The sequence below is a fragment of the Chlorocebus sabaeus genome, chromosome 5 (genome assembly GCF_047675955.1).
Source record: "Chlorocebus sabaeus isolate Y175 chromosome 5, mChlSab1.0.hap1, whole genome shotgun sequence".
NCBI classification, from domain to species: domain Eukaryota; kingdom Metazoa; phylum Chordata; class Mammalia; order Primates; family Cercopithecidae; genus Chlorocebus; species Chlorocebus sabaeus.
Genome location: NC_132908.1, coordinates 14,787,907 through 14,812,947, shown reverse-complemented (window position 1 = coordinate 14,812,947; position 25,041 = coordinate 14,787,907). Strand labels below are relative to the sequence as shown.

At 44.0% G+C, this 25,041-nt stretch overlaps 2 protein-coding genes across 7 annotated transcripts in view; one reads left to right on the top strand and one right to left on the bottom strand.

Moving 5' to 3' along the window:
- The window catches only part of NDE1 (nudE neurodevelopment protein 1), a 51,136-nt gene extending 47,060 nt beyond the window's left edge, over positions 1-4,076 (bottom strand). The window contains exons 1-2 of one of the 3 annotated variants that reach the window (XM_073015195.1): positions 3,996-4,049; positions 2,216-2,356 (exon numbers count right to left, since the gene is read on the bottom strand). The gene's annotated coding sequence lies outside the window, so the exon portion shown is untranslated. Of the gene's footprint in view, positions 1-2,215; positions 2,357-3,876; positions 3,899-3,995 lie in introns of those variants that run through there. The other 2 variants (XM_073015193.1, XM_073015196.1) reach the window with 2 other exon arrangements.
- A 7,030-nt stretch (positions 4,077-11,106) lies between these two features.
- Positions 11,107-25,041, top strand: part of MARF1 (meiosis regulator and mRNA stability factor 1) — a 47,105-nt gene continuing 33,170 nt past the window's right edge. For 2 of the 4 annotated variants that reach the window (XM_007986449.3, XM_007986438.3), the window contains exons 1-7: positions 11,107-11,242; positions 15,015-15,216; positions 17,841-18,527; positions 19,274-19,448; positions 20,357-20,583; positions 22,698-22,815; positions 23,689-23,861. In XM_007986449.3, the coding sequence (XP_007984640.2) occupies positions 15,073-15,216; positions 17,841-18,527; positions 19,274-19,448; positions 20,357-20,583; positions 22,698-22,815; positions 23,689-23,861 (1,524 nt within the window). In that variant the 5' untranslated portion in view covers positions 11,107-11,242; positions 15,015-15,072. The remainder of the gene's footprint in view (positions 11,243-15,014; positions 15,217-17,840; positions 18,528-19,273; positions 19,449-20,356; positions 20,584-22,697; positions 22,816-23,688; positions 23,862-25,041) is intronic. The other 2 variants (XM_007986464.3, XM_007986430.3) reach the window with 1 other exon arrangement.

Here is a 25,041-nt window from a genome sequence, read left to right as displayed (position 1 = left end):
TACAACTTTGCACCTGCTATCTTAAAAATGGATCCCACATGCATTTATTTCATCTGTGTGCCACTAACCTGCGTTCTTAATATACCATCACACCATCAGCTCTGCCCCAGCAGCTCTGTGGACAAATCTGATGGCAGCATGCAAGAAACAATGACAAACTAGGACCCAGTGGGACAAAAAGTATCTATTTTGCACAACTGAGATCTATGCCTCCTTCAAAAATTTGTTTCTGGCCAGGTGTGGTGGCTCACGCCTGTAATCCCAGCACTTTGGGAGGGTGAGGCAGGCAGATCACTTGAGCTCAGGAGTTCGAGACTAGCCTGGGCAACATGGTGAAACCCCATCTCTACCAAAAATACAAAAAATTAGCCGGGTGCTGTGATGCACACCTGTGGTCCCAGCTAGTCAGGAGGCTGAGGTGGGAGGATCACTTGAGCCTGGGAGGCGGAGGTTGCAGTGAGCCGAGATCACCCCACGGCACTCCAGCCTGGGTGACAGAGCAAGAACCCGTCTCAAAAAAGAAAAAAAAAATTGTTTCCACATGCTTTTTTTTTGCATGTTTTACGTGATTAAAGCTAAGAAAAAAGTCTGAAAATACACTTGAGACACACACCTCTGATTTTAAAACTCTGGGAAAAAAGCAAAGCAATCTCTTTCAGCTTTCCTCTGAGAGAAGAAAGCCAGCACAGCTAGTCAGGAGCAATAAACATAAAGAAACCATCAATAACTAACTCATCACCCTTCTCCATCCCCACTCCGTATCCTTCCCAATCAAAACAAACAGAAGAGTGGGAGGGAAGGGAAAGAAGTTGCCAAATGTCCATACATGCTCCGACAGCCAGGACGCAGGCTTTGCATTTTGCAGAAGTGACATCACTAGGGTAACATCAGTCAAGAGTCAGCAAGCCTGGCTTCTGTCTTTGTGCTTTCCAAGTTTATAATGATCAGCCTACAAAAATACTTAGGCCGGCAAGGATCCATGTTCAAAGATGCACACCGTCATTCACTAATGTGGAAAACTGGAAACCTCAATGTCAACAGAGGACTGAATGGAAAACGATGCAGTTGTTAAGAACTGTATGTACTAATATGGAAGAAAGTTCATGATATGTTACAAATGGGTGCCCATTTTTGTTTACTTCCCTCTCTCTGCACACAGAATAGAAAAGGGTCTGGAGGATGCACCAGAATGGGGGTAAAGCAAGCCCTGTGGATATGTACCTGACACATTGCTTTAAGATACACTACATACACATATATACAGTAAGCACAGATTGCTTTAGAGATTTTAAAAAGCTTAGGCCAGGCGCCGTGGCTCTCTCCCAACCCAGCACTTTGGGAGGCTGAGGCAGAAGGATCACTTGAGCCCAGGAGTTCGAGACCAGCCTGGGCAACATAGTGAGATCCCTATCTCTACAAAAAATTTTAAAAATTAGCCAGGTATGGTGGCATGTGCCTTTAGTCTCAAATACTTGGGAGGCTCAGGCAAGAGGATTGCCTGAGCCTGAGAGGTCGAAACTGCAGTGAGCTGTGATTGCATCACTGTGCTCCAGCTTGGGCGACAGAGTGAGACCCTGTCTCAAAAAACAAACAAACAAAAACTTGGACAAAAAATAAAATAGCTATTGTTCCAGGATAATTTTATTCTACTGAACCAAGTTCCAGGGAAATAATTTTTCCTACTGTGGTTTTGCCTCCTCCATCCCTTTTCTAACATTTCTTGAACACACACTAAGTGCTGGGCACTGCTTAAGGGGGCAGACAAAAAGCACCTACATCTATTGCACGAGGTGCACACATAGTACTAGCTGCAGGCACAAACTTTCTGTACACAGGCATGCTCATGTTAGGAAATTACCTTGTGAGGAAAAGGAGTGTCATTTCTTGGTTCACACATTCTAAGGCAAAAGAACACACTTTGGGCTGGGTGCAGTGGCTCATGCCTGTAAGTAATCTCAGCACTGTGGGAGGCCCAGACAGAAGGACTGCTTGAGCCCAGGAATTTGAGACCAGCCTGGGCAACAAAGCAAGATTCTGCCTCTACATAAAAAAAAAAGAATAATGATAGGGTCGGGTGCAGTGGCTCATGCCTGTAATCCCAGCACTTTGGGAGGCCGAGGCAGGCAGATCACGAGGTCAGAAGTACAAGACCAGCCTGGCCAAAATGGTGAAATTCCATCTCTACTAAAAATTATCCGGGCATGGTGGCACACACCTGTAATCCCAGCTATTCAGGAGGGTGAGGCAGAAGAATCACTTGAACCCGGGAGGCTGAGATTGCCGGAAGGCTGAGGTTGCAGTGAGCCGAGATCGCGCCACTGCACTCCACCCTGGGCAACAGAGCAAGACTCCGTCTCTAAATAAATAAATAAATAAAATAAAAGAACACACTTTGGAAACAAAAATAACATCCTAACAGAATAAGTCAAGTTAATAAACCGTTATCCAACATGGGATAAAATATATGAATCAAAGGCCCCTGAGACTTCAGCGGCACAGATCATCTCCATTTAATCCTACACAAAACACACACTAAGAGGAAAGGCTCAAAATGGGTTGTAGGCCAGGAACGGTGGCTCACGCCTGTAATCCTTGCACTTTGGGAGGCTGAGGCGGGCAGATCACGAGGTCAGGAAATCGAGACCATCCTGGCTAACATGGTGAAACCCCATCTCTACTGAAAATAGAAAAAATTAGCTGGGTGTGGTGGCACGCACCTGTAGCCCCAGCCACTTCAGAGGCTGAGGCAGGAGAATCACTTGAACCCGGGAAGCAGAGGTTGCAGTGAGCCAAGATAAAAAAGTCACTGCACTCCAACCTGGGCAACAGAGTGAGACACTGTCTCAAAAAAAAAAAAAAAAAAAAAAAGGTGGGGGTTGTATACCAATGAGGTGATGGAGGCTGGGGTGGTCGGGTAACAAGAGGCTTCGGGAATAGCTGGAATCTAATTAATCTTCAAAACACCCGACCCATGCCCTAAAATACGATCCTGTTCTAGAATACACTATAACAAAACTAAAAATGATGAACCTGCCCAGGTCGTGCTGCAAAGGCCTTTTCTTTAAAACATTAAAAGGGGCCTCGAGCTCAAAGTAGAAATTAAGAGGCATAACCTGGTACTAACCACGGACAAAGCCATCAAGGAAGCTCAGGGCCTCAGGAGGCAGAAAGCCTGAGATGGCTCGGAAAAGATAAAGTCGCCTCCCCAAAAGCGGTGTCAAGGTGACAGTGGGGTTTCCCAGGACCTCAGAGAGGCAGGTGAGCCCAGCCATCACTCAAGCTGCGGAATAAGCATTTTCGTCCTTTACCCAATCCGTCCTCAATGTGCTGTCAGAAGAAACCCGAACCGTCCTGCGGCAGCAGCGGAGAGGAGACTGCCCCAAACATGTTCCCGGAGGGAGGGAGCGGGGGGAGGTTTTCGGAAAGAGGCCTGCAGGGGCGGGACAGTGGGTGTGAAGGCAGGGGTAGCGCTGCAATCAGGGGGTCTAGGGTCGCAGGGAAGGGGGTGGCAGGATGGAGGGGTAGGAGAGAGAAAGAGAAAAGAAACGAGGGGCATCTAGGAAAGGAGTACGGGGAGGGAGGAAGAGGAGAAAGAGGATGGAGCCTAGCAGCGGGGGTTTGGGGAAGGGCAAGGCTGAACCACCCAGGAAGTCCCGGAAGGAGGAGAGGGCAACCGGGTGGAAGAGAGACCAGTGCAGAAAGAGATACAAAGTTGCCAAGGGCGAGGGGCGGGCGCGAGGGACGCACGGGTGGCAAGGCACTCAGTGCCTAACTTTTTAGGACCGGAGGCTCCAGGGAGGCGGGATTTTGGAGCTCGGGGACCGGGGGAGTCCAGGCGGCCGGGAAGCGACCCGCAAGCCAGGGGCGTGGGGGTACCTGCCAGGCGGTGGCCCTGGGTTCCGGGGTCCTGGGGCGGGGCAGACGAGCCTTCCCAGTCGCAGAGGAGGTCCCCGGGCAGCCACCCCGACCCCAGCCCGGCGCAGCCCCGCACTTACCGGTGCAGGCGCGGCGAAGACAAGGCGGCGGCGGCGGCTGCTGTGAGGGGCGGTGCGGCCCCGGCCCTCCGGACCCCGCCCCCGCCCCCGCCCCGGAGCCCGCGGCCGGCGCCACCCATTGGCTGCTGCTCCACGGTACCGCGTCCGCCTCGGCCAATCAGCGCAGAGCAGCGTCGTTTGGAAACTTTTTTCCCAGGCCGGGCGCGGCGCGGCCACGCGGCGGAGGCTCCTGGCCGGAGGGGGGCTTGGGAGGCGCCGGCTGCTGGGCGCTGGGCTGGGGCGGGCGAGCCTTGGAGATGCTGCAGTACGCTGCCTGGACACCCGGGAAATGGGTTTGGGCTTGCGGGCCGCGCATTTCAGGAAAATAAGCCGGCCTCTTCTTCACTCCGATTGCATTTTCCCGTTTTTGCACTTTCCCCAAATCAGAAGGAAAGACAAAGATTCAGGCCCACTGAAGCTAGCAGTGCCCCGTGCCCTTCCTACTCTTTTACATCCAAAGTGAATCTTCAGCATCATTATCTTCTCCAGAGTCAAGAGAACTTAGTGCACAAGAATTTGGTCATAAGCTTGGCTTTGAGTCCTAGCTCTGCCCCTTACTGTGTGATCTTGGGAAAGTTGTTTAGCCTCTATGATTCCGTTTCCTCGCCTCTATGACTCCGTTTCCTCATCTATAAAACGCCATTATGGGTCTGGCGCGGTGGTCACGCCTGTAACCCCAGCACTTTGGGAGGCCAAGGCAGGTGGATCACGAGATCAGGAGTTCGAGACCACCCTGGCCGACATGGTGAAACCCCGTCTCTACTAAAGATACAAAAAATTAGCTGGATGTGGTGGCACGCGCCTGTAATCCCAGCTACTCAGGAGGCTGAGGCAGGAGAATCGCGGGAACCCGGGAGGTGGAGGTTGCCGGGAGGCTGAGGTTGCAGTGAGCCGAGATCACACCACTGCACTCTAGCCTAGGCGACAGGGCAAGACTCCGTCTTAAAGAAAAAACAAACAAAAGACAAACAAAAAAACGACATTATGCAGGGGACTAAATGAGTTAACAGCATTTGTAAAAACGTTTACAACAGAAATTTGAACATAGTAAGTACAATATATGTATTTGTTAAATGATCTTGATTTTATTTATTTATTTATTTTGAGATGAAGTCTCCCTCTGTCTCCCAGGCTGGAGTGCAGTGGCCTGATCTCCATTCACTGCAACCTCCGCCTTCTGAATTCAATTAATTCTCCTGCTTCAGCCTCCCAAGTAGCTGGGATTACAGGCCCACATCACCACACCCGGCTAATTTTTGTATTTTCAGTAGAGGCGGGGTTTCACCATGTTGGTCAGGCTGGTCTCGAATCCCTGACCTCAGGTGATCCACTCACCTCGGCCTCCCAAAGTGCTGGGATTACAGGCGTGAGCCACCGCACCCTGCCTGATGATCATGATTTTTAAATGTGTGTGTGTGCCAGGCACAATTCTCACAGCAACCCTAATTGTTTACTAACAAATTTAAAAAGAATTTTTTTTCTTTTCTTTTTTTTTGAGACGGAGTTTCCCCTCTCGTTGCCCAGGCTGGAGTGCAATGGCGCGATCTCGGCTCACTGCAATGTCCGCCTCCCAGGTTCGAACGATTCTCTTGCCTCAGTCTCCCTAGTAGCTGGGATTACAGGCGCCCACCACCACGCCCAGCTAATTTTTTGTATTTTTAGTAGAGACACAGTTTCACTATGTTGGCCAGGCTGGTCTCGAACTCCTGACCTCAGGCGATACACCTGCCTCAGCCTCCCAAAGTGCTGGGATTACAGGCGTGAGCCACCATGCTTGGCTGGAATTTTTTTTTTAATTTTCTTCCAAAACATCTTGTCATAACATGTTCATTAACAAACATGGAGCATTCTGGTTAGTGGGTACAAAAATAGAGTTAGAATGAATAAGATGTAGTATATGGGAGCACAACAGGGCTACAGTCCACAACAATGTACTGTACATTTTTAAATAACTAAAGGAGTATAAGTGGAGTGCTTGTAACACAAAGAAAGAATAAATGCTTGAGGTAATGGACACCCATTTACCCTGATGTGATTATGATGCATTGTATGCCTGTATCAAAATATCTCATTTACCCCATAAATATAAACACCTACTGTGTGCTCATACAAACTAAAAATATGTATATTATTATCCAGCTTTTTTTTTTTTTTTTTTTGAGACAGTCTCACCCTGTGACATAGGCTGGAGTGCAGTGGCACAATCTGCTCACTGCATCCTGGACCTCCCAAGTAGCTGGGACCACAGGTGTGCACCACCACAGCCAGCTAAGTTTTACGTTTTTGTTTTTGTTTTTGTTTTTGTTTTTGTTTTTTGTAGGGACGTGGATCTCACTATGTTGCCCAGACTGGTCTCGAACTCCTAGGCTCAAGTGATCCTCCTGCCTCAGTCTCCCTCCCAAAGTGCTGGGATTATAGGCTGAACCACAGCACCCGGCGTTATGAGCATTCTTCTGTACAATGCACCCTTACAGCACAGTGAACATGTCAGACAAGGTACCTGTCCTCAAAGGGCTTATATTGTTAAGAGAGAAACACACTAAATCCATAAGCAGAAAAAGTAACATTTCAGATCTTGATAAGTGCTATGACTAGGGCAAGCTCGTTTGATAGAAAAGGGCTGGGAGGGGTCACTTCAGACACTATGGTCAGGGAAGGCCACTACAGAGAGGCAACCATGCAATTGAACCACAGATGATGAACCATAGGAAAGCATTTTATTGTATCCATGTTAAAGATGAGGAAATAAAGGTGCAGGAAGTTAATTGAGTTGCCCGAGGTCTTACAACTAGGAATTAACAAATCAGGCTTCAGAGCTGGCTGTGACTTCTAAACCCTCCTTCTGTAGCACTATGCTGGAGGCAGAGATCTTAGCCATTACAGGGTCTCCCACCCCACTCCTGCCTTCCTGCTGTCCTTAGAATAGCCTTTCTCAAATTCTACTTTGGACTCCTTGCTAATTCCTAAAAACTGCTTAGAGGCACAAAGGGGAACCCCACCACCTATCCACAGGCTTAAGGAAAGTACCAAATGTCTTTCAGGAAACTTCCCAAACATAAATGAATCATTTATATCCTGCTTCACACTTTACTACCTCTGATGCCTTGCCCCTTGGAATTTTATTTTGTTTTATTTTGAGACAGAGTCTCACTCTGTTGCCCAGGCTGGAGTGCAGTGCTGCAATCTAGGCTCACTGCAACCTCCGCCTCCTGGGTTCAAGAAGATTCTCCTGCCTCAGCCTCTCGAGTAGCTGGGATTACAGGTGTTCACCACCATACCCAGCTAATTTTTCTATTTTAGTAGAGACGGGGTTTCACCATGTTGGCCAGGCTGGTTTCGAACTCCTGACCTCAAGTGCTCCAGCTGCCTCAGCCTCCCAAAGTGCTGGGATTACAGGCGTGAACCACCGCACCAAGCCTCCCCTTAGGAATTTTATTATTTACTTATTTATTGAGATGGAGTCTCACTCTGTCACCCAGGCTAAAGTGCAGTGGTGCGATCTCTGCTCATTGTAACCTCCACCTCCCGGTTCAAGCGATTCTCCTGCCTCAGCCTCCCAAGTAGCTGGAATTATTCCCCCCTTGGATTTTTTTGTTTTGTTTTGTTTTGACAGAGTCTCACTCTGTCACCCAGGCTGGAGTGCAGTGGCACGATCTCAGCTCACCTCAACCCCTTCCTCCTGGGTTCAAGCGATTCTCTTGTCTCAGATTCCTGAGTAGCTGGGATTACAGGTGTGTACCACCATGCCCAGCTAATTTTGTAGTTTTAGTAGAGACAGGGTTTCACCATGTTGGCCAGGCTGGTCTCAAACTCTTGACCTCAACTGATCTACTCGCCTCGGCTCTCCCAAAGTGCTGGGATTACAGGCGTGAGCCACTGCGCCTGGACCCCCTTGGAATTTTATTTGGCCCTAACCACTCTGTGAGGTTTCTAGACAGGAACTAATCACCTCAGCTTACAGAGAAACTGAAGCACAAACTGATGAAGTACTGGTGTTGCCTAAATGGCTTTGATCAAGGCATTTAAACTAGTTGGTTCTCAATTTCCCAAATTTTCCATAAAGAAAAAAGAGAGGGCATTTAAATGATAATCATTAAAGTCTTATTTGGGAAAACATTTAGGGAAATAGGTTTGTCATTGGGTAAAACCTTAAAAATGAAAGGAAATTTTTGGTGTACTTTAAAATGTTTCTCTTGTTCTTTTTAAATTCAATTTGTTTTCCTTGTAGCTTTGGAATATGGCTGAGCAGATAACTGAATTTAACTTCCTTAGGTACTTCCATGATCATTTACTAATTCAAACCACTGAACCTAACACAGGCAGAAGATTGGTTTCTGGGGAGAAACTCCTTTAATAACAGCTTGGTTAGTTGAAAAGCTGAATTGTATGTAAAGTAGCTACTTAAATAGCACACAAAAAAGTCTTTCGGTTTTAATAAATGTGAAGATTATAATTTGGACAGGGGAAAAACTGAAAGTTACTTGTACTCTCTAAAGTTTTCCCAGCAAAGAAATAGGAATACAATTAATAGAGGGTATATACTTAAAACGTATCTTAAGAGAAAATTTATGTATTTTGATTCATAATTGTCTCCTTTTAAGGGCTAGTATTCTTTGCTTAGGCTTGTAGTCTTTAGAAAGCAGCAATAAAATTACATTTCTTTTAAAAGGATTTGTAATTCAGACTTTTATTCAGACTTCCACTTAATACAACTATTCTGTTTAAAAAGTTTTTTAAAACAGACACAAGTGTCACGCCATGTTCCTCAAGCTGGTTTTAAACACCGAGCCTCAAGGGATCCTCCTGTCTCAGCCTCCCAAAATGCTGGGATTATGGGCATGAGTCACCATGCCCTGGGCATTTTTAATCACTACATTTATGCGTTGTGACTAGTTACAGCTCTGGACTGAAAACAATGCCAAGCTAAGTCAAACAAAATGTGTCTGCTTGGTAAAAAGGAATCTAAAAGAAAAATATACATATAAAGAAAATGTGGTCAGGCTCGTTGGCCCAGTCCGCAATCCTAAAGAGGCCGAGGAAGGAGGATCACTTGAGGCTAGGAGTTCAAGACCAGCCTGGCCAACATGGCAATATCCCGTCTCTGCTAAAAACACAAAAATTAGCCGGGCATGGTGGTGGGCACCTGTAATCCTAGCTACTCGGGAGGCTGAGGCATGAGAATCGGTTGAATCCGGCAGGCAGAGGCTGCAGTGTGCCAAGATCCTACCACTGCACTCCAGCCTGGGCAGTGAAGCAAGACTTTGTCTCAAAAAAAAAAAAAAAAAAAAACCTAAAAAGGAAATGTGTCTGCATTCTTTTGTTTTCTGGCTAAAAACTATTTCAAAAAAAAAAACAATTAGAAACCCACGATTACCTTGTTTCTTTTTTAAGATTTTTAGTTAATACGGCTTGTGTTGAGACATGCTCAACTGAAATAAAATGGGGGAGAAAACACCTCTGAAGAGTAGCATATTTGCTTGGTACTCTGAAAAAAACCAAAACGCTAGAAACAGGTTTTTCATCTAATCTCCACTTGGAAAATACTGCCTATACACAGACACAATGCAGATTTTTTTCTTTTTCTTGCTTTTCTAAACAGCGATAGAGTTTCACTGTTTCCCAGTCTAGTCTCAAATGTATAGGCTCAATAGATCCTTCCTCCGTAGCCTCTCAAAGTATTGGGATTACAGGTCTGAGCCACTGCGCCCAGCCCACAGTCAAGATTTAGTCAGCAGTAATAAATACCTACGCAGGGAGAAGGATGTATGCTTGTCATCTGCCTTCTGGAAAATTAAATACAGGCCCAAAGGATTCTTCTGTTACATGTCTGATCTTGCCCTCCACAACACCCGTCTACAAGGATGTTTACAGGGACGTGTTAATCCCCACATAATGGGGGTTGCCTATTGAAATAACCTCCCAGTGAGGATTTTTTTGGGGGAAAATGTTCTCGATTGGCAATTTCGACTTACTGATTCTTTTGCAAAGTCAACTTGTTTCTGGGCAAACTTTAAAAATAAACTTCTAAGGTAGCATTCAGCTAGCAGTTAGCACATCCTAAATTGTGTCTAGATTTAATTTACACAATATGTGCTTTGTTTTTCTCCTAATTTGCAACAGAAAATAGTAAGCAGCTGGTAGTTTCAGAAATCACCCTTTTGCTGAGTCTTAAAATTTTTTCATTCCAGGGAAACGTGAAGATTGTGGGACGCTTTTTAAAAAAAAAAAAAAAAAAAAAAAGGCAAACCACACGGCGTATCTGGCCACCTAAGACATAAAAGTGTTTGAAACTAACCATAAGGTCTCCTTTCTGCTCACCCAACCTGTCACTGGAAACGCAGTATTCATTTGTAACCAGCTTTGGAGCAGGGCTTTTAAAGATAACGTTTTCTTGCCAAAGTCCCCCAAAATCTCTTCATTCTTGGTGGCAATGTCCAGTTGAGTCTTTGCACACCCTTTATTTTTGCCAGTTGGGTCGCAACTTTGCGAGAACCCCGGGGGACCTCGCAAGAAGCCGGGTTGGCAGTTATTTTTTTTCACTTGCCACTAGGTTGCACTAGATTTAGGATGCTGGGGAATATGCGCCATTTAATTTTTTAAAATAAAGTAGGACCATCACGTGACGAGACCTGAGCGAGGGGGGGGGAAAAAAAAGCAGAAACGATCGGGTTTTTCATTGAAATTCCGTTCAAACCGCCTTCCCTCCAAAGCCTGAAAGAGCCGAATTCTATTAAATCCTGGTTGGCAGATTTTTTCCTCGGATCCACGTCACGAGCTCTCATTCTCCGCTTCAAGGTTCCTTTCGACTCCACAACGTGAAGCCAAGGGGAAGGCCTCCTTAAACTGGGGGTTTTCGCCAAAAAAGCCAGGGTCACCCCCCGGGAAAGTCCCTATTTAGGGGTTTATCGGGAGGGGACTGAGCCTGACGAGGCTGCAGGGCCGCGAGGCCCCGCCCCCCCCGGGGTTCCCAGCATGCCCCGCGCGGACAGGACGCGGCGGAGGAGGCGGGGCGAGGAGGGGGCGGGGCGAAGAGGAGAGAAGGGCGTCGGTTTTGCGACAGGGGCGGTGCGGTGCGGAAGCGGAAGTGGAGGGTGCGCTTGGCGGCGGCGGCGGGAGCTGCGGAGTCGGGAATCAAAACAAAGGGCCTGGGGGGGCGGGGGGAAGGCGGCGGGGCCGGAATGTGAGCGGAGGTGGAGCCGGCGGCAGAGGTGAGTTTGCAGACAGCGCTGCGACCAGACTCCGGCCGGCTCTGTTCCGGGGCCACCGGGGCGGGACGGAGGACAGTATCCCCTCTTTCCCCGCCTATTGCTGGTGGGATGGTGGTGGAGGGGATAGGTTGGCTAACTGGGACGCGCCAGTCGGCCCCCCCCCAAGAAAGAGTTGGCTTGTCTCCCTTTCGGGTCCATTCACTGCTGTCACTGTTGGCGCCGCTGTTCCCCTTCGAGGGTATTTGGCTCCCCGCCCGCCCCTGTCTGTCTGACCCCCGGAGGGGCCCTCCAGGAGTGAAGTGCACAGCTGGAAGGTTAAGAGAGAAGGAAAGGGGCGGGTGTTTTTGCAACACCCTCCCCCCTCCCCGGCCGTTTTGCATTCTCCTCGGCCTTTCAGCAACCCGTAGGGTGTAGTCTCAGGGTTGACAGATAGTGTTTAGGGCTTCAGCCACTCTCACTAGTAGTTGTAACGCGACCTCTTGATACACCTTTTAGAGTTTCTCAAGCACCTTTCCGGTAATTCCAAGAGCTGTCCAATTGCATTTGTATCTTTTGGACTTCTCTGAGCGGTAAATCTCTGAGCGGTAAATATTCTTCTGTTTTGCATATCGGTGTATTGAAACCTAAACTGTCTTCCTAGATATTTATTAAGCTTTATTCGTTCAACAGTTATTTATTGAAATGTGCCAGGCATTGTACTAAGGGCAGGAGACGGAATAGTGAATAAGAAAACATAGTCTCTGTTGTCATGGAGTTTATATTCTAAATGGGGGAGAAAGATAATAAAATAAGCTAAAAAGGCCGCTTTAAACACAGAGCTATGGGGGAGAAAACGGTAATGGGATGGGGTGGTGTAGAGTCAAGGACTAGATTGGGTGCTAAGGAAACACCGTTTGCTAAATGTTCCCTGTGATTATCCAAACAACGGCCTTGTAAGGTGGTTTCTATTATTGTCACACCCATTTTAGAGATGGGATCTGAGGTTCAGAGAGGTTGTGAGTTGTCCAAAGCTGCACCACGGTAGAATTGGAGACCAAAATGCAGACAGTCGACAGAGTCAACCGAATTGCTCAAAAGAGTTGGAGAGAGTGACAGAAAGGAGACTGTCACTCAAGTCAAACAGAACCTACTTTTGGCTATCTGAGTTGCTTCGTGGATAATATTTGGGAAATTTTCAGGGTGCAGGCACCTGAAAGTTTTTACTTTTAATCGCTTGCATTGTGCAGTATTGAAGGCACCTTGGTGTAGTGGAAAGGGGTGAACAAACCTAATTTTGTGTCAGGCTCGCTACAAAACTTCATTAAGTTTGTGTGTCCCCCTCTGCAAAAATGTAGCTAATTTCTCCCCTGTCTACCTCACAGAATTATTGCGAAAATGATTTAAGTGGTTTCCATCGTCTGGGTTTTTTTCATCATTATATTCCTTGTGCCAAACACAGACCTGCTGCATAGTAGATACTAAGTAAATGTTTGCTGAATGAAGACATAAGTAATGTTAAATGAAAATACCTTGTAAACTAGATAATACTGTAAATGGCAGCTCACTTTCAGGATTTGGCTTTGAAGAAGTTTGAGAAAATGTTTAAGTTATGTACACTGTGAATATCACAGATGCTTAGGATTTTGAGGGGAGCTTTTTGGGGGACATAAAACCTGTATCTAATAGGAAAAGCAGGAGTCGTAATTTACTGTCAGTGGTAGCAGTTAAATCCATCCCTGTCTCCAAATTAACCACTCCCAATAGTGTGTAGTGGGTAAATGGTGTGCTTTATTAATTAAATTCCTCATTCAACTAATGTTTACCTTGTATTTACAGAATAGAGGGCATTTTAGTTGGCACAAGAGATGCAGTGGTGAAAATAGACAGTGGGGTTCATTTATCTAATTTTTTTTTTTTTTCTGTGTAATGCAGTGGCAGGGGAGAAATTAGCCACATTTTACATAGGAGGAAACAGAAACTTCAAAATGAAAATTTTTTTAGAGATGGAATCTCACTCTGTTGCCCACGCTGAAGGGCAGTGGCCCAATCATAGCTCACTGCAGCCTCAAATTCTTGGGCTCAAGAGATCCTCCCACCTCAGTCTCTCCAGTAGCTGGGACTACGCGCACGCTGCCACACCATGCTAATTTTTTAAACTTTATTTTAGAGCTGTGATCTTGCTGTGTTGCCCAGGCTGACAAAAGAGCCACATAGTAAATAGAGGCTTTGTGGGCCATACAGTCTCTTTACAGAGACTCTCTTGGCAGCTCTGCAATTGGAATGCAAAAGCAGCCATAGGCAGTATTTAAATGAATGAGTGTGTCTGTGTCCCAGTAAAACTTTATTTATGGACACTGAGATTTGAATTCATGTAATTTTGTTTGTTTTTGAGATAGGGTCTCACTCTGTCGCCCAGGCTGCAGTGCAGTGTCACAGTCACAGCTCACTGCAGCCTCAACCTCCTGGGCTCAAGTGATCCTCACACCTCAGCCTCCCAAGTAGCTGGGACTTCAGGCTTGCACCACCATGCTCGGCTAATTTTTTTGTATTTTTTGTAGAGATGGGGTTTTGCTGTATTGCCCAGGCTGGTCGGGAACTCCTGGGTTCAAGCGATCCACCCACCTTGGCCTCCCAAAACGCTGGGATTGTAGGCCTGAGCCACCGTAGGGTGGCTCGCTTGCATTTATTGTTAAGACCTGTAAGAGTGTTGTTGCCCTGGCATAGATATGACACATCTGCGACTTGGGATTTTTCTATCAGTTAGATTTTCAGTGGTATATCAGATTGCACTTTCATCCTTAGTAAACTAAGAAATTGGTTCAATTTGTTCTGTAGCAAATCAGATTCGAAGTCCACATAGGCCACTTAGTTTGGACCTTCCATGCTCAGATCAAAGAAACAGTGCAAGACGTCGTTCTTAAATCAGTTTTAAAATCTTACACATAGTTGTTAATGAGGATGTGGTGGTGGCTCTTTTACTCAGGTTAGATGCTCTCTTCTGTTAACTTTTGACTTTCCTGAGCAGAGCCTTTAGGGAGAGCGAGCCGAAAAGAATTCAGAAAAACTAGAAAAAATTGATCCCAGCCAAGTGAGGAGATAAAGTCTCACTCTGGAGTATGCAAGTTTCCAAGATAGGGTTACTTATCTCAAGCATGGTTATGTGTAGAAAGGAAACAGGACTCATGGAGAGTTCATTTTTCATTTGAACAGCTATGGAACATGAAGAATTGCAGATTATAGATTTTTTTAAAAATCAGATTGATAGAGTTAGATTTTAAGCATAAACAGAGTCAACCAAGTTTGCCAAATTTTATTGACCTGTAATTTGCTCTGATACTTATTGTTTTGTGTTTTTTTATGTATTTTGTTATTATTATTTTGTTTAAGATTTGAACTATTGGCCAGGTGCAGTGGCTAATGTCTGTAATCCCAGCACTTTGGGAGGCCGAGGAGGGTGGATCACTTGAGGTCAGGAGTTCAGGACCAGTCTGGCCAACTTGGTGAAACCCCAACTCTACTAAAAATATAAAATTTAGCCAGGCATGGTGGCAGGCTCCTGTAGTCCCAGCTACTCGGGAGGCTGAGGCAAGAAAATCACTTGAACCTGGGAGGCGGAGGTTGCAGTGAGCTGAGATCGTACCACTGCATGCCAACCTGGGCAACAGAGCGAGACTCCCTCTCGAAACAAAGATTTGAATTGTTGAGAGCCATTGCACTGTAAATATAGCTGCAGTGTTGCAAAATTTGTACTTATGCAAGGAAATAACACTGACATCTTACTCGTTCCTAACAGGGTGGAAGAATGAAAGAAAAGAAAGATGAAAGAATGTTGAATCACTTTGCATGGCTGTATGATGGAAGGAAAGGGAACTGAGAACTCCTGCAGTAGAACACGTGGATGGCTTCAACAAGATAATGATGCTAAGCCATGGCTTTGGAAATTCTCTAATTGCTTTTCTCGTCCTGAGCAGACGCTGCCACATAGTCCCCAAACGGTAACTATATGCAAGACTAAGGACGTAGCGGGTTCCTCATCCAAATAGATAAGAGAGGTCCATTTGGTCTGGGATAGTCTCTCATCCTGGAGTCTCTGCCACATTTTTCTGTAGATCTTGCCTGTATTGCCCCTTGTACCACATTATAATGTGAGAGCACAGCACGATTTTTTAACTCCTCTATTTCACTCTGAGTACCACTAGATGCCTTAAATGGTAAAATTTGGGAAAGATTTCTTTCTCATTAAAGTCACAAGTAACAAAGATTAAAAGTCCACATTGTGGAGTAAAATCAGAAGGAAGTACAAAATATGTTGTATTTTACTGTAGCCCTCTGAGTTGTGAGTCTATAATCTAGGAAGGGTTGGGAAGAGCTTATCACTGCCTGGTTTTTTTCTTCGAGATTTCTCTTGAATATCTATTTCTCAGTATAAATTTATGTCTCTAACTTCTTGCTTACTCATTGTGATTTTCACATTTTCTTTTTTTTTTTTTTTTTTTTTGCGGTGGAGTCTTGCTCTTTTGCCCAGGCTGGAGTGCAGTGGTGCGATCTCAGCTCGTTGCAACCTCTGCCTCCCGGGTTTAAGCAGTTCTCCTGCCTCAGCCTCCTGAGTAGCTGGGATTACTACAGGCATGAGCCACTGCGCCCGGCCAATTTTGACATTTCCTGATTTCATTTCATGCACTCATGTTACCACCTTTCTATTTCTTATTTTCTATTGTACTTGGGATTCAAGTGAGATTATACTATAATTTTATATAAGGGTATTAACAACTTTTTTAAAAATTATTTTTTGAGACAGAGTCTCGCTCAGCCTCCTAGGCTGGAGTGCAGTGGCACGATCTCGGCTCACTGCAACCACTGTCCCCAGGTTCAAGGGATTCTTCCGTCTCAGCCTCTCTAGTAGCTGGGATTACAGGCACCCGCCATCATGCCCGGCTAATTTTTGCATTTTAGTAGAGATGGGGTTACACCATCTTGGCCAGGCTGGTCTTGAACGACTGACCTTAGGTGATCCACCTGCCTCGGCCTCCCAAGTGCTGGGATTACAGGCGTGAGCTGCCGTGCCCGGCCGGGTATTAATAACTTTTTAAAAACCAATTTAATTCTCTATTTTTTCTAGGTTTTCACTGTATGGTTGTCTTTGTTGCAAGGCATCAAGTAATTTGAGTCATTTTAGGAGTGTTTTATTTTAGGGACAGTTGACGATGAGGGTTGGCATCAAAAGCAAGGCTTCCTGGGATGGGATGATGGATCTCGTCCTCATGGAGTCACACAATTCAGAATTACTCAGTCAACTTCACAGATCATGAAACTCAATTTTGTCAGTGGCATGCAGAATGGAGTAGGTTCAGGGGATCAACTCATAATAAGCCTGCCTGTATGAGCCTGATCTGTATAAATCAGAATACCATTGTGTTAATTTCAGTCTGAACTATAATTACCAAGGGGGCAGTTCATTGGCTGGTCAGCCCATTGCTGTTACCTCCCTTTTAGAGAAAGTTTAGCTGAAAATTCACATTTCTTCCAGATGAGCATATGCTCCCAGGTGAGTGTAGAATCACAGCAAAAGGAGTGGAATTGTAGGCGTCAGATGGACCCTCGTGTGCTGTGAAGGGTGAGCACGTCTCGGTCACTGTAGCAGGGCACCCTCTTCCTCTTAATGGCTCTTACAGTCATCCTGTGAAGGCTGATGAGTTTAGTCCCCTTTCAGTGGCTAGGTGCTGTGCCAGGTTCTCTATGTGCTCTGTCTTATTTTATCCTCCTAGCAACTCTAGGAGGTATATTGTATTGTTCCCAATTTATGGATGAGGAAACCAAAGTGTAGGTTAATAACTTACCCAAGGTCATACAACTGTTGATTATCAGATTCTAACCCAGGTCTCTGCCAATGATGCTCTGCTTAGAACCTTTGTAATATACTGGCTTCCTGTGTCTATGTTGGAGTCATGTGGTAAACTGTTTGTCTTGGATCTTTTTCTCGGATAGTTTTCTAATTTCTCTAAATCTTTTCACTGGCTACAGTATAATTGTCATTATGGCTTTAGGTCATTATATCTTAGGGTTTATGAAATGTCATCAGCAACATGGGTGGGCCATCTGGGTAGATGGCTGATCTCATCTGTGTTTGAAACTTTACTCTTTTCCTTGGGGGATCTTACTGAAATCCCTTAGGGACTGACCACAGGAACTATAAAGTATTGTCCTCAAACCACTGTGTGTGTTAGCCGCCTTTATTGAATGCTGTTTGTGTGACTGTGTTGTTTTCATACCACCTATTTTGTCTTCAGAGGATTCTATGAGGCAAGGGGAAATTATCAAAAGGAAGTTACTGAGGCATGGTGGCTGCTAAAGATGTAAACAGGCCCTCCCATCCCAGTCTGTTTCGATTCAGGAAGCATGTAGTCTTCATTTTAGTTGTGTGTTCCAATGTTCACTTCCTGCACACCTCTCTGAAGAATGTTCCTGATTTTAACTAGCTGTGATTCCATTTTGTTCAGTTATGATTTAGTGATGTAACAGAATTGAACACACTTTCTGTTTGTGAATGCAGTAAGATATGAGTAACCAGAAAACCATGGGCCTCATAAAATTAATTTATGTTTTGATTTTCTTTTCTCAGAAAGAGTACATGGAGAACAAGAAAGTTGCTGTGGAACTAAAGGATGTACCATCTCCCCTTCATGCTGGCTCTAAGCTTTTTCCAGCAGTCCCACTTCCTGATATTCGTTCTCTTCAGCAGCCTAAAATACAGCTTTCATCTGTCCCCAAAGTAAGCTGCTGTGCTCATTGCCCTAATGAACCCTCCACTTCGCCAATGCGTTTTGGTGGTGGTGGTGGCGGTAGTGGAGGTACCAGTAGCTTGATTCACCCGGGCGCACTGTTAGACTCGCAAAGCACCAGGACAATCACGTGTCAGGTAGGGTCAGGGTTTGCTTTCCAGTCTGCATCTTCACTCCAGAATGCCTCAGCTAGGAACAATTTGGCAGGCATTGCAAGTGACTTTCCCAGCATGTGTCTAGAGAGTAACCTGTCTTCCTGCAAACACCTGCCCTGTTGTGGAAAACTCCACTTCCAATCATGTCATGGTAATGTGCACAAGCTACATCAGTTTCCGACTCTGCAGGGCTGCACCTCCGCTGGCTATTTCCCCTGTTCTGATTTCACAAGTGGGGCTCCGGGGCATTTGGAAGAGCACATTTCACAGTCGGAGCTAACGCCTCACTTGTGCACCAACTCTTTGCACCTTAATGTGGTACCTCCGGTTTGTTTAAAGGGCTCACTTTACTGCGAAGACTGTCTAAACAAGGTTCGTATCTTTTTATTTCTTATGTTGGGTGCAGCTGAGGATTGAGGAATGACTTTTTTGAAGTGGATTTATCTTGAAAAGTCTTTATTATACATGGGGTTGAAGGTTCTCCCACGGTATAGGGGAGTCTCCCCATCAGCATAATTTTTGCTGGTTCTGAAAGAAACAAAGGGTAAAATGGGAGAGCATTCAGAAAAATAGAGTCATTATTTTTGTAGTTTATACTTTTAGAGCCTCTTGTTGCAATAAATCTATTTCCTATATGTGAGACTAGGTTGGCAAAGCCTTCGTGTTCTATCTTGAAAGGCTAAAGCACAATGGATTTCTTATAACTTACATTCAACTTACACATAAGCCCATTCATGTAATGTAGATAACTGCATATTGTCTTTTTGCAATAATGTGGGAAACCTGAAACTTGGCCTCAGTCACATTGGTGTTCAAGTGAGACTTTACTACCCTTTATGTAAAATACGTGTGAGGTCTTCGTCGCAGCAGACTCATGCCCCAAAATGTAAAGATCTGACCACGTGAATATCTTTCTTGATCATGTCAAGTCACTTCTGGAAATGAATTTACGAATTGATAGCTACTGGTTCTGGAAAGATTATTTGAAAGTATGTTTTCTTACAGGCTAGCAAGTGGAAAGATAAAACACTTAGTGTGTTTTCAGTTGTTGTATATAACTCCAGCTTCTGAAATGATGTATCTGACACCTCCTCCTTTTTAAAAAAAATTTAAAACAGCCAGCAAGAAATAGCATAATCGATGCGGCTAAAGTTTGGCCAAATATACCACCTCCAAATACTCAACCTGCACCTCTTGCTGTCCCTCTGTGTAATGGCTGTGGAACCAAAGGAACAGGGAAGGAGACCACGTTGTTATTGGCGACCAGTCTAGGCAAAGCTGCTTCAAAATTTGGTAAATGACAGTATGGCATAAAATGTGCATATTTAAATAGCTTTCAATATCTGATACTAACATTGCATTTAATCACCTTTGAAGGATTCCTTATGGTTCTAAAGCTACTGTGTGTGTGAGTCTCCGTTTCCATATCTTGGTAGAAATCTTTTTTTTATTACAGACCAGGAAGTCATTTGCCCTTTATGTTGGGCCGAGGCTGTACACAGAAGCCGTGTATAGAAAAATTGGTAGTATATCAGGAGAAATAAAAGTGCTGGAAAAGATTTGGTGTCACCTTAGGTTGGAAATCACACTTGTTGATGGTATACTCCCTAGAAATGTTCAGAATAATTTAGTAATGGCTGATTTAAAACAGTATTTGAAAACCAAAGAGTTCTCAGTAAAAATAATTTCCCTGAAAAGTAGTTAATGTGATACATTTTGAAAACATTTTTAAAATGTTAAATCAGATGTTAATGCAACGTTAACTCAGAATCAATGACAGTAACAGCTTCACCCTTTGTCAGCTCCTCAGTGTTGGTTAATACCAAGTAGGTAGATAAGTGTGGGCTAATCTTGAAAGTCGGGTCTTGGAGCTGCAGAATCCGGCCAGTTAATGTGCTCGTGTTTAGGGAAGCATCACTGCTTAATGTCAGAATGGCTCATGCTTTGAGATGGATTTATTGTGGGCTTAAAGTCACTTTTAGATTTGTCTTCTCCTGAAACACAGGAATAATCTCTTAGAGTGATACTTTGACAGCTTGATTGCTTATTAGGTCCACCAGTGAGGTTGGTAGCCTTAAAACTTAGCATTAATTAATAATTTAGTTTTTCTACCACTAAGAATGATAGGTAGTTTATTATCTTATTTTAATTTGCCATTTATTTTCCACTACAAATGATCGAAAATGTTAACATTTCTTAAGGGTCACCAGAAGTTGCAGTAGCTGGACAGGTGCTAGAAAACTTACCTCCCATTGGAGTTTTTTGGGATATTGAAAACTGCTCCGTTCCCTCTGGCCGGTCAGCAACTGCTGTTGTGCAAAGAATCCGTGAGAAGTTTTTTAAAGGCCACAGAGAAGCAGAATTCATCTGTGTGTGTGACATCAGTAAAGAAAACAAGGAAGTTATTCAAGAGCTGAATAATTGCCAGGTAAAAAAAAAAGTAATAATTTTAATCTATAGTAGAAGAAAAAGCAGATGTTTGTTTGTTTTGAGACAGAGTCTTAAGTGTCACCCAGGCTGGAGTGCAGTGACACAGTCATGGCTCACTGCAGCCTCGAACCCTAGGACCCCAGTGATCCTCCCACCTCAGCCTCCCAAGTAGCCAGGATCACAGATGCACGCTGTCATGCTCGGCTCATTTTTTATTTTTTGTAGAGACAAGGTCTCCCTATGTTCCAACCAGAAACAAACTGAGAACCCATGACTATTCTTTCCCTTGAGCACCCCTGGATGGCTTTCAGGATCTGGAGTTAAGTGGTGGAGGCTCATCTCAAACTCCTGGGATCAAGCAATCATCTTGCCTTGGCCTCTCAAAGTGCTGTACATGTGTGGGTTTTTGTTTTTGTTTTTGTTTTTTTTTTGGAATTCTGATTGAAAAATTGTTTAATGATAATGCATTTGTACCAAGTTTTCAAATAAATTAGCAAAAGACCACTTCCAAAGTACTAGAAATAATTTAATCATTCTTATCTTTCAGTTATGCTCCCTAATTTATACTTTAGTTCTATACTGGTATAATGGTTATATATGTATTATTTCCTTTGATTTTCGTTACTGCTGTTTGAATGAGGCACGTAGAATATATTATTTACAGTTTACAAATTAAATACCCTGAGAGGTGAAGAAACTTCTTTAAGATCACTTGGCCAGGAAGAGCGAGGATATGGATCTAGATTTGTCTATGTTTTTAAGTTGAAACTAGAAATCAGGTCTTTTGACTCTTAGACAGTTAATTCTATTGATAGTCCATATTGCTTGTCTAAAATGATATACCCATGTTCTTTACAAAAACCAGCAAGTTATTATTGTGTATTGGAGGTGCCTGAGGCACCTTTCTCAAAATTACTTTTGAGAAATTAACCTTTCTCAAAATTAACCTTTCCTTCCTTTGGAGACTTATATGTGAACCTGATAGTTTTAACAGAAATAAATGCATTTAGGCTCCCTTAGGGGATATCCTCCCTCCTGTCTCCACCACCTAGCCCCAGATTCTGAAAGCCATTCAGAGGTGTCCAAAGGAGAGAATACAATTATGGATTCTCAGTTTCTGTTTCTGGTTGGGCTAGTAAAGCACCTTCCTTATCTCTCTTTTCTGCTTATTAGTAGAGACAGAAACTAAAAACCATGGCTTCAGGCTACTAAAGCCTAAAACAAAACAAAACAGAAAACAACAAAATAAGGCGGGTTGCACAAGCTTGCTTGGGTACCATAGACAGTTGACATAAAACACAGCCTTAAGTATTATTTTAGTCATTTATCTGATCTCTACCACTTCCAGATTGTTGGCAGAAGCTATTAGAGCAAATTTAACTGAGTTCAAATTTCACTTCCTATTTTCTACTTATTTTCTGAAAGGAGGATGAAAGAAATGCAAAAACAGAAGATTGGAGATGAGAGCAGGGTTAGTCACAGACCCAGTTAGTTCATATTGAGAACCAATGTTGAGATTACTGAGATCTGGTTGTAATTTTTTACCATTCCTAATAGTAATAAGAATTTTTTTTATCAAGAATTACTTATTAAAATATGGGCAGACATCAATGATAGACTGGATAAGGAAAATATGGCATGTATACACTATGGAATACTATGCAGCCATAAAAAAGAATGAGATAATGTCCTTTGTAGGGACATGGATGAAGCTTGAAGTCATTCTCAGCAAACTAATGCAGGAACGGAAAAGCCAACAGTGTATGTTCTCACCTTATAAGTGGGAGTTAAACAATGAGAACACATGGACGTGGGGAGGGGAACAACACACACTGGGGTCTGTCTGTCAGGGGATTAGGGCAAGGGGAGGAAGAGCATTAGAACAAATACCTAATACATGTGGGGCATGAAACCTAGATGATGGGTTGATAGGTGCAGCAAACTACCATGGCACATGTATACCTATGTAACAAACCTGCACGTTCTGCACACGTACCCCAGAACTTAAAAGTATAATAAAATTAAAAAAAATAATAAAAAATTTGGGCAGAATGTGTAGCAGTTTTCTAGCCTCAGCTCCTGCTTATTCACCCTTATTATAAATTAATACAGGTAACCGTTGCCCACATCAATGCGACTGCAAAGAATGCCGCTGATGATAAACTGCGGCAGAGTCTCCGCAGGTTTGCAAATACCCACACTGCTCCAGCCACAGTGGTTCTTGTGTCAAGTAAGTACAGAAATACCTGCTAATTTCAGTTAAACTCACTGTATGGGAAATTATCACAGAAGCCAGAAACATGCGAAAGTAAAACGTATCCCTAAAGAGGCTGAAGTGCATGAGACATGTTTATGATTATTGTTGAGAACTGTTTAGAAAGAAAATTGGGTCTAGGTAGATTTCTGTGTTTCCTTCTTGGAACTTGAGTTATTGTGGGACCAGGTTTTTTATTTTTATTTTATTTATTTATTTTGAGATGGAGTTTCGCTCTTGTTGCCCAGGCTGGAGCGCAATGGTGCAATCTTGGCTCACTGCTACCTCCGCCTCCCAGATTCAAGCGATTCTTCTGCCTCAGCCTCCCGAGTAGCTAGGATTACAGGCATGCACCACCACGCCCAGCTAATTTTGTATTTTTAGTAGAGATGGGGTTTCTCCATATTGGTCAGGCTGGTCTCGAACTCCCGACCTCATGTGATCCACCCTCCTTGGCCTCCCAAAGTGCTGGAATTACAGGTATGAGCCACTGCACCTGGCCGGGACCAGGTTTATTAAAGAAAAATGTAATTTTTTTTTTCTTTTTTTTTACCTTGTGCTCAGTATTACTAATTTTTAAAGTTTAAGATAAATTTCAAATTTGAGTCTCCCCAACATATTTGCTCCCTTTTAATACTGAAAGTAACATATGTGTCTTGGAATTCTTTTGGTAAGATTGTCTTACATTCTTCTGCTGTGAAACGTGTTTCTTTCCTAAGAAATGGGGGAAGAAATTTTGAATATAGTCCAGCCTTTCCTTTCTTCTCAGTGGGTGTCAATAGAGTTGTCTGTCTTTGTCAAGTGTTTCTAATGTTTGGGGATGGGGTTGGTCTGTACCTTTTCTTTCAGCTGATGTCAATTTTGCATTGGAACTTAGTGACCTGAGACACAGGCATGGTTTCCACATTATTTTGGTCCATAAAAACCAGGCCTCAGAAGCACTGCTGCATCATGCTAACGAGCTGATCAGATTTGAAGAGTTCATTTCCGACTTGCCCCCCAGGTTACCACTAAAAATGCCAGTAAGTGGGTTTGCGTTATTTTGCCATTTTCCAATATTACATTGTGAAGGCTGAAAGCCCATAATAAGGGGGTTGCCAGGCCCAGATGGGGCTGTTCTTTGTAAGAGGTGGGTTAGATTTTGAAGTAAGGCTTAGAAGCCTTCAGTTCTTCTTTTACAAATATACAGAGAATTGGTATGTATGAAGTTTGCTTTTATTTATTTCAAAATATCATATGAAATTGACTTGTAGATTTACCTTCCCAACTTGCCAGTGTCTTCAAAGCTAAGCAGTGTTTTGTGTCAGGTGGATAGAAATAATGGATTAAAAGTCATTATTCTTTTCGCTTGCAAGTATTATGGGTAGAGAATATGGCGAGGGTTCTCACATACTTGTGTGGTTGGTGCCAAATAAGTGGAGTCATTGTGCATTTTTTTCCGTATTTAATCCGTAAGCTTCAGCGGACCTCTGAGACTGTGCTTTCTCTTGTGCATTCCCTGTGGTGCATGAACATAATTAGCAGGAGTGGTTATTGCTCCACCTGTGTGTAGCCTGTTTAAGCCATATACTGGGAGGGTGTGAGCACATTTCCAGGACTAGCATTTCTGATAGACTTGACTTGGGATAAGAATGCTTATTGCAGTGCTGAGCTGTGTTTAAGCTGTTTGGCGAATATGTGTGTAACTCTGAAAGAAATAATGATAATGGAGAAGTAGCCATGATGTGGGTGATCCAGGAGAGTGGGCAATCCCATATATTAACTGCAGTCTTCGCATGTAACTTAATAACTGAGAGTTACAGAAGTACGTTAGAAATGATCTCATGCAAAGTCATTTAATGGAGGAAGAAATCAGCTCTTAGAAAAAGTAAACGGGTCATCGGTGATTGCAGCAGTTAAGAGAGTGGGCCCTGGGTGTCCTGATTCCGGCACTTGCCTGCTAGTCCCCCATGTCCCCTGATACCCAAGAAGCGCTACGTCTGGTCTAAGATGAAACTCATGCTATGGACAGTTCAGAGTTGTGGACACCAGAGGCTTACCCAGGGAGTAAACATACACAGGCCTTACCTTCATCTTTTGAGGCTCTTTCCTAACTCACCTTTGTCATTATTTGTTTTTAGTCACTTGGCTGTAGTTATATTTCTTCCCTTCTGCTTCTGTTTGATGCTCACGTTTCTAACTTTGAAGGCCTTAAGTAAATAC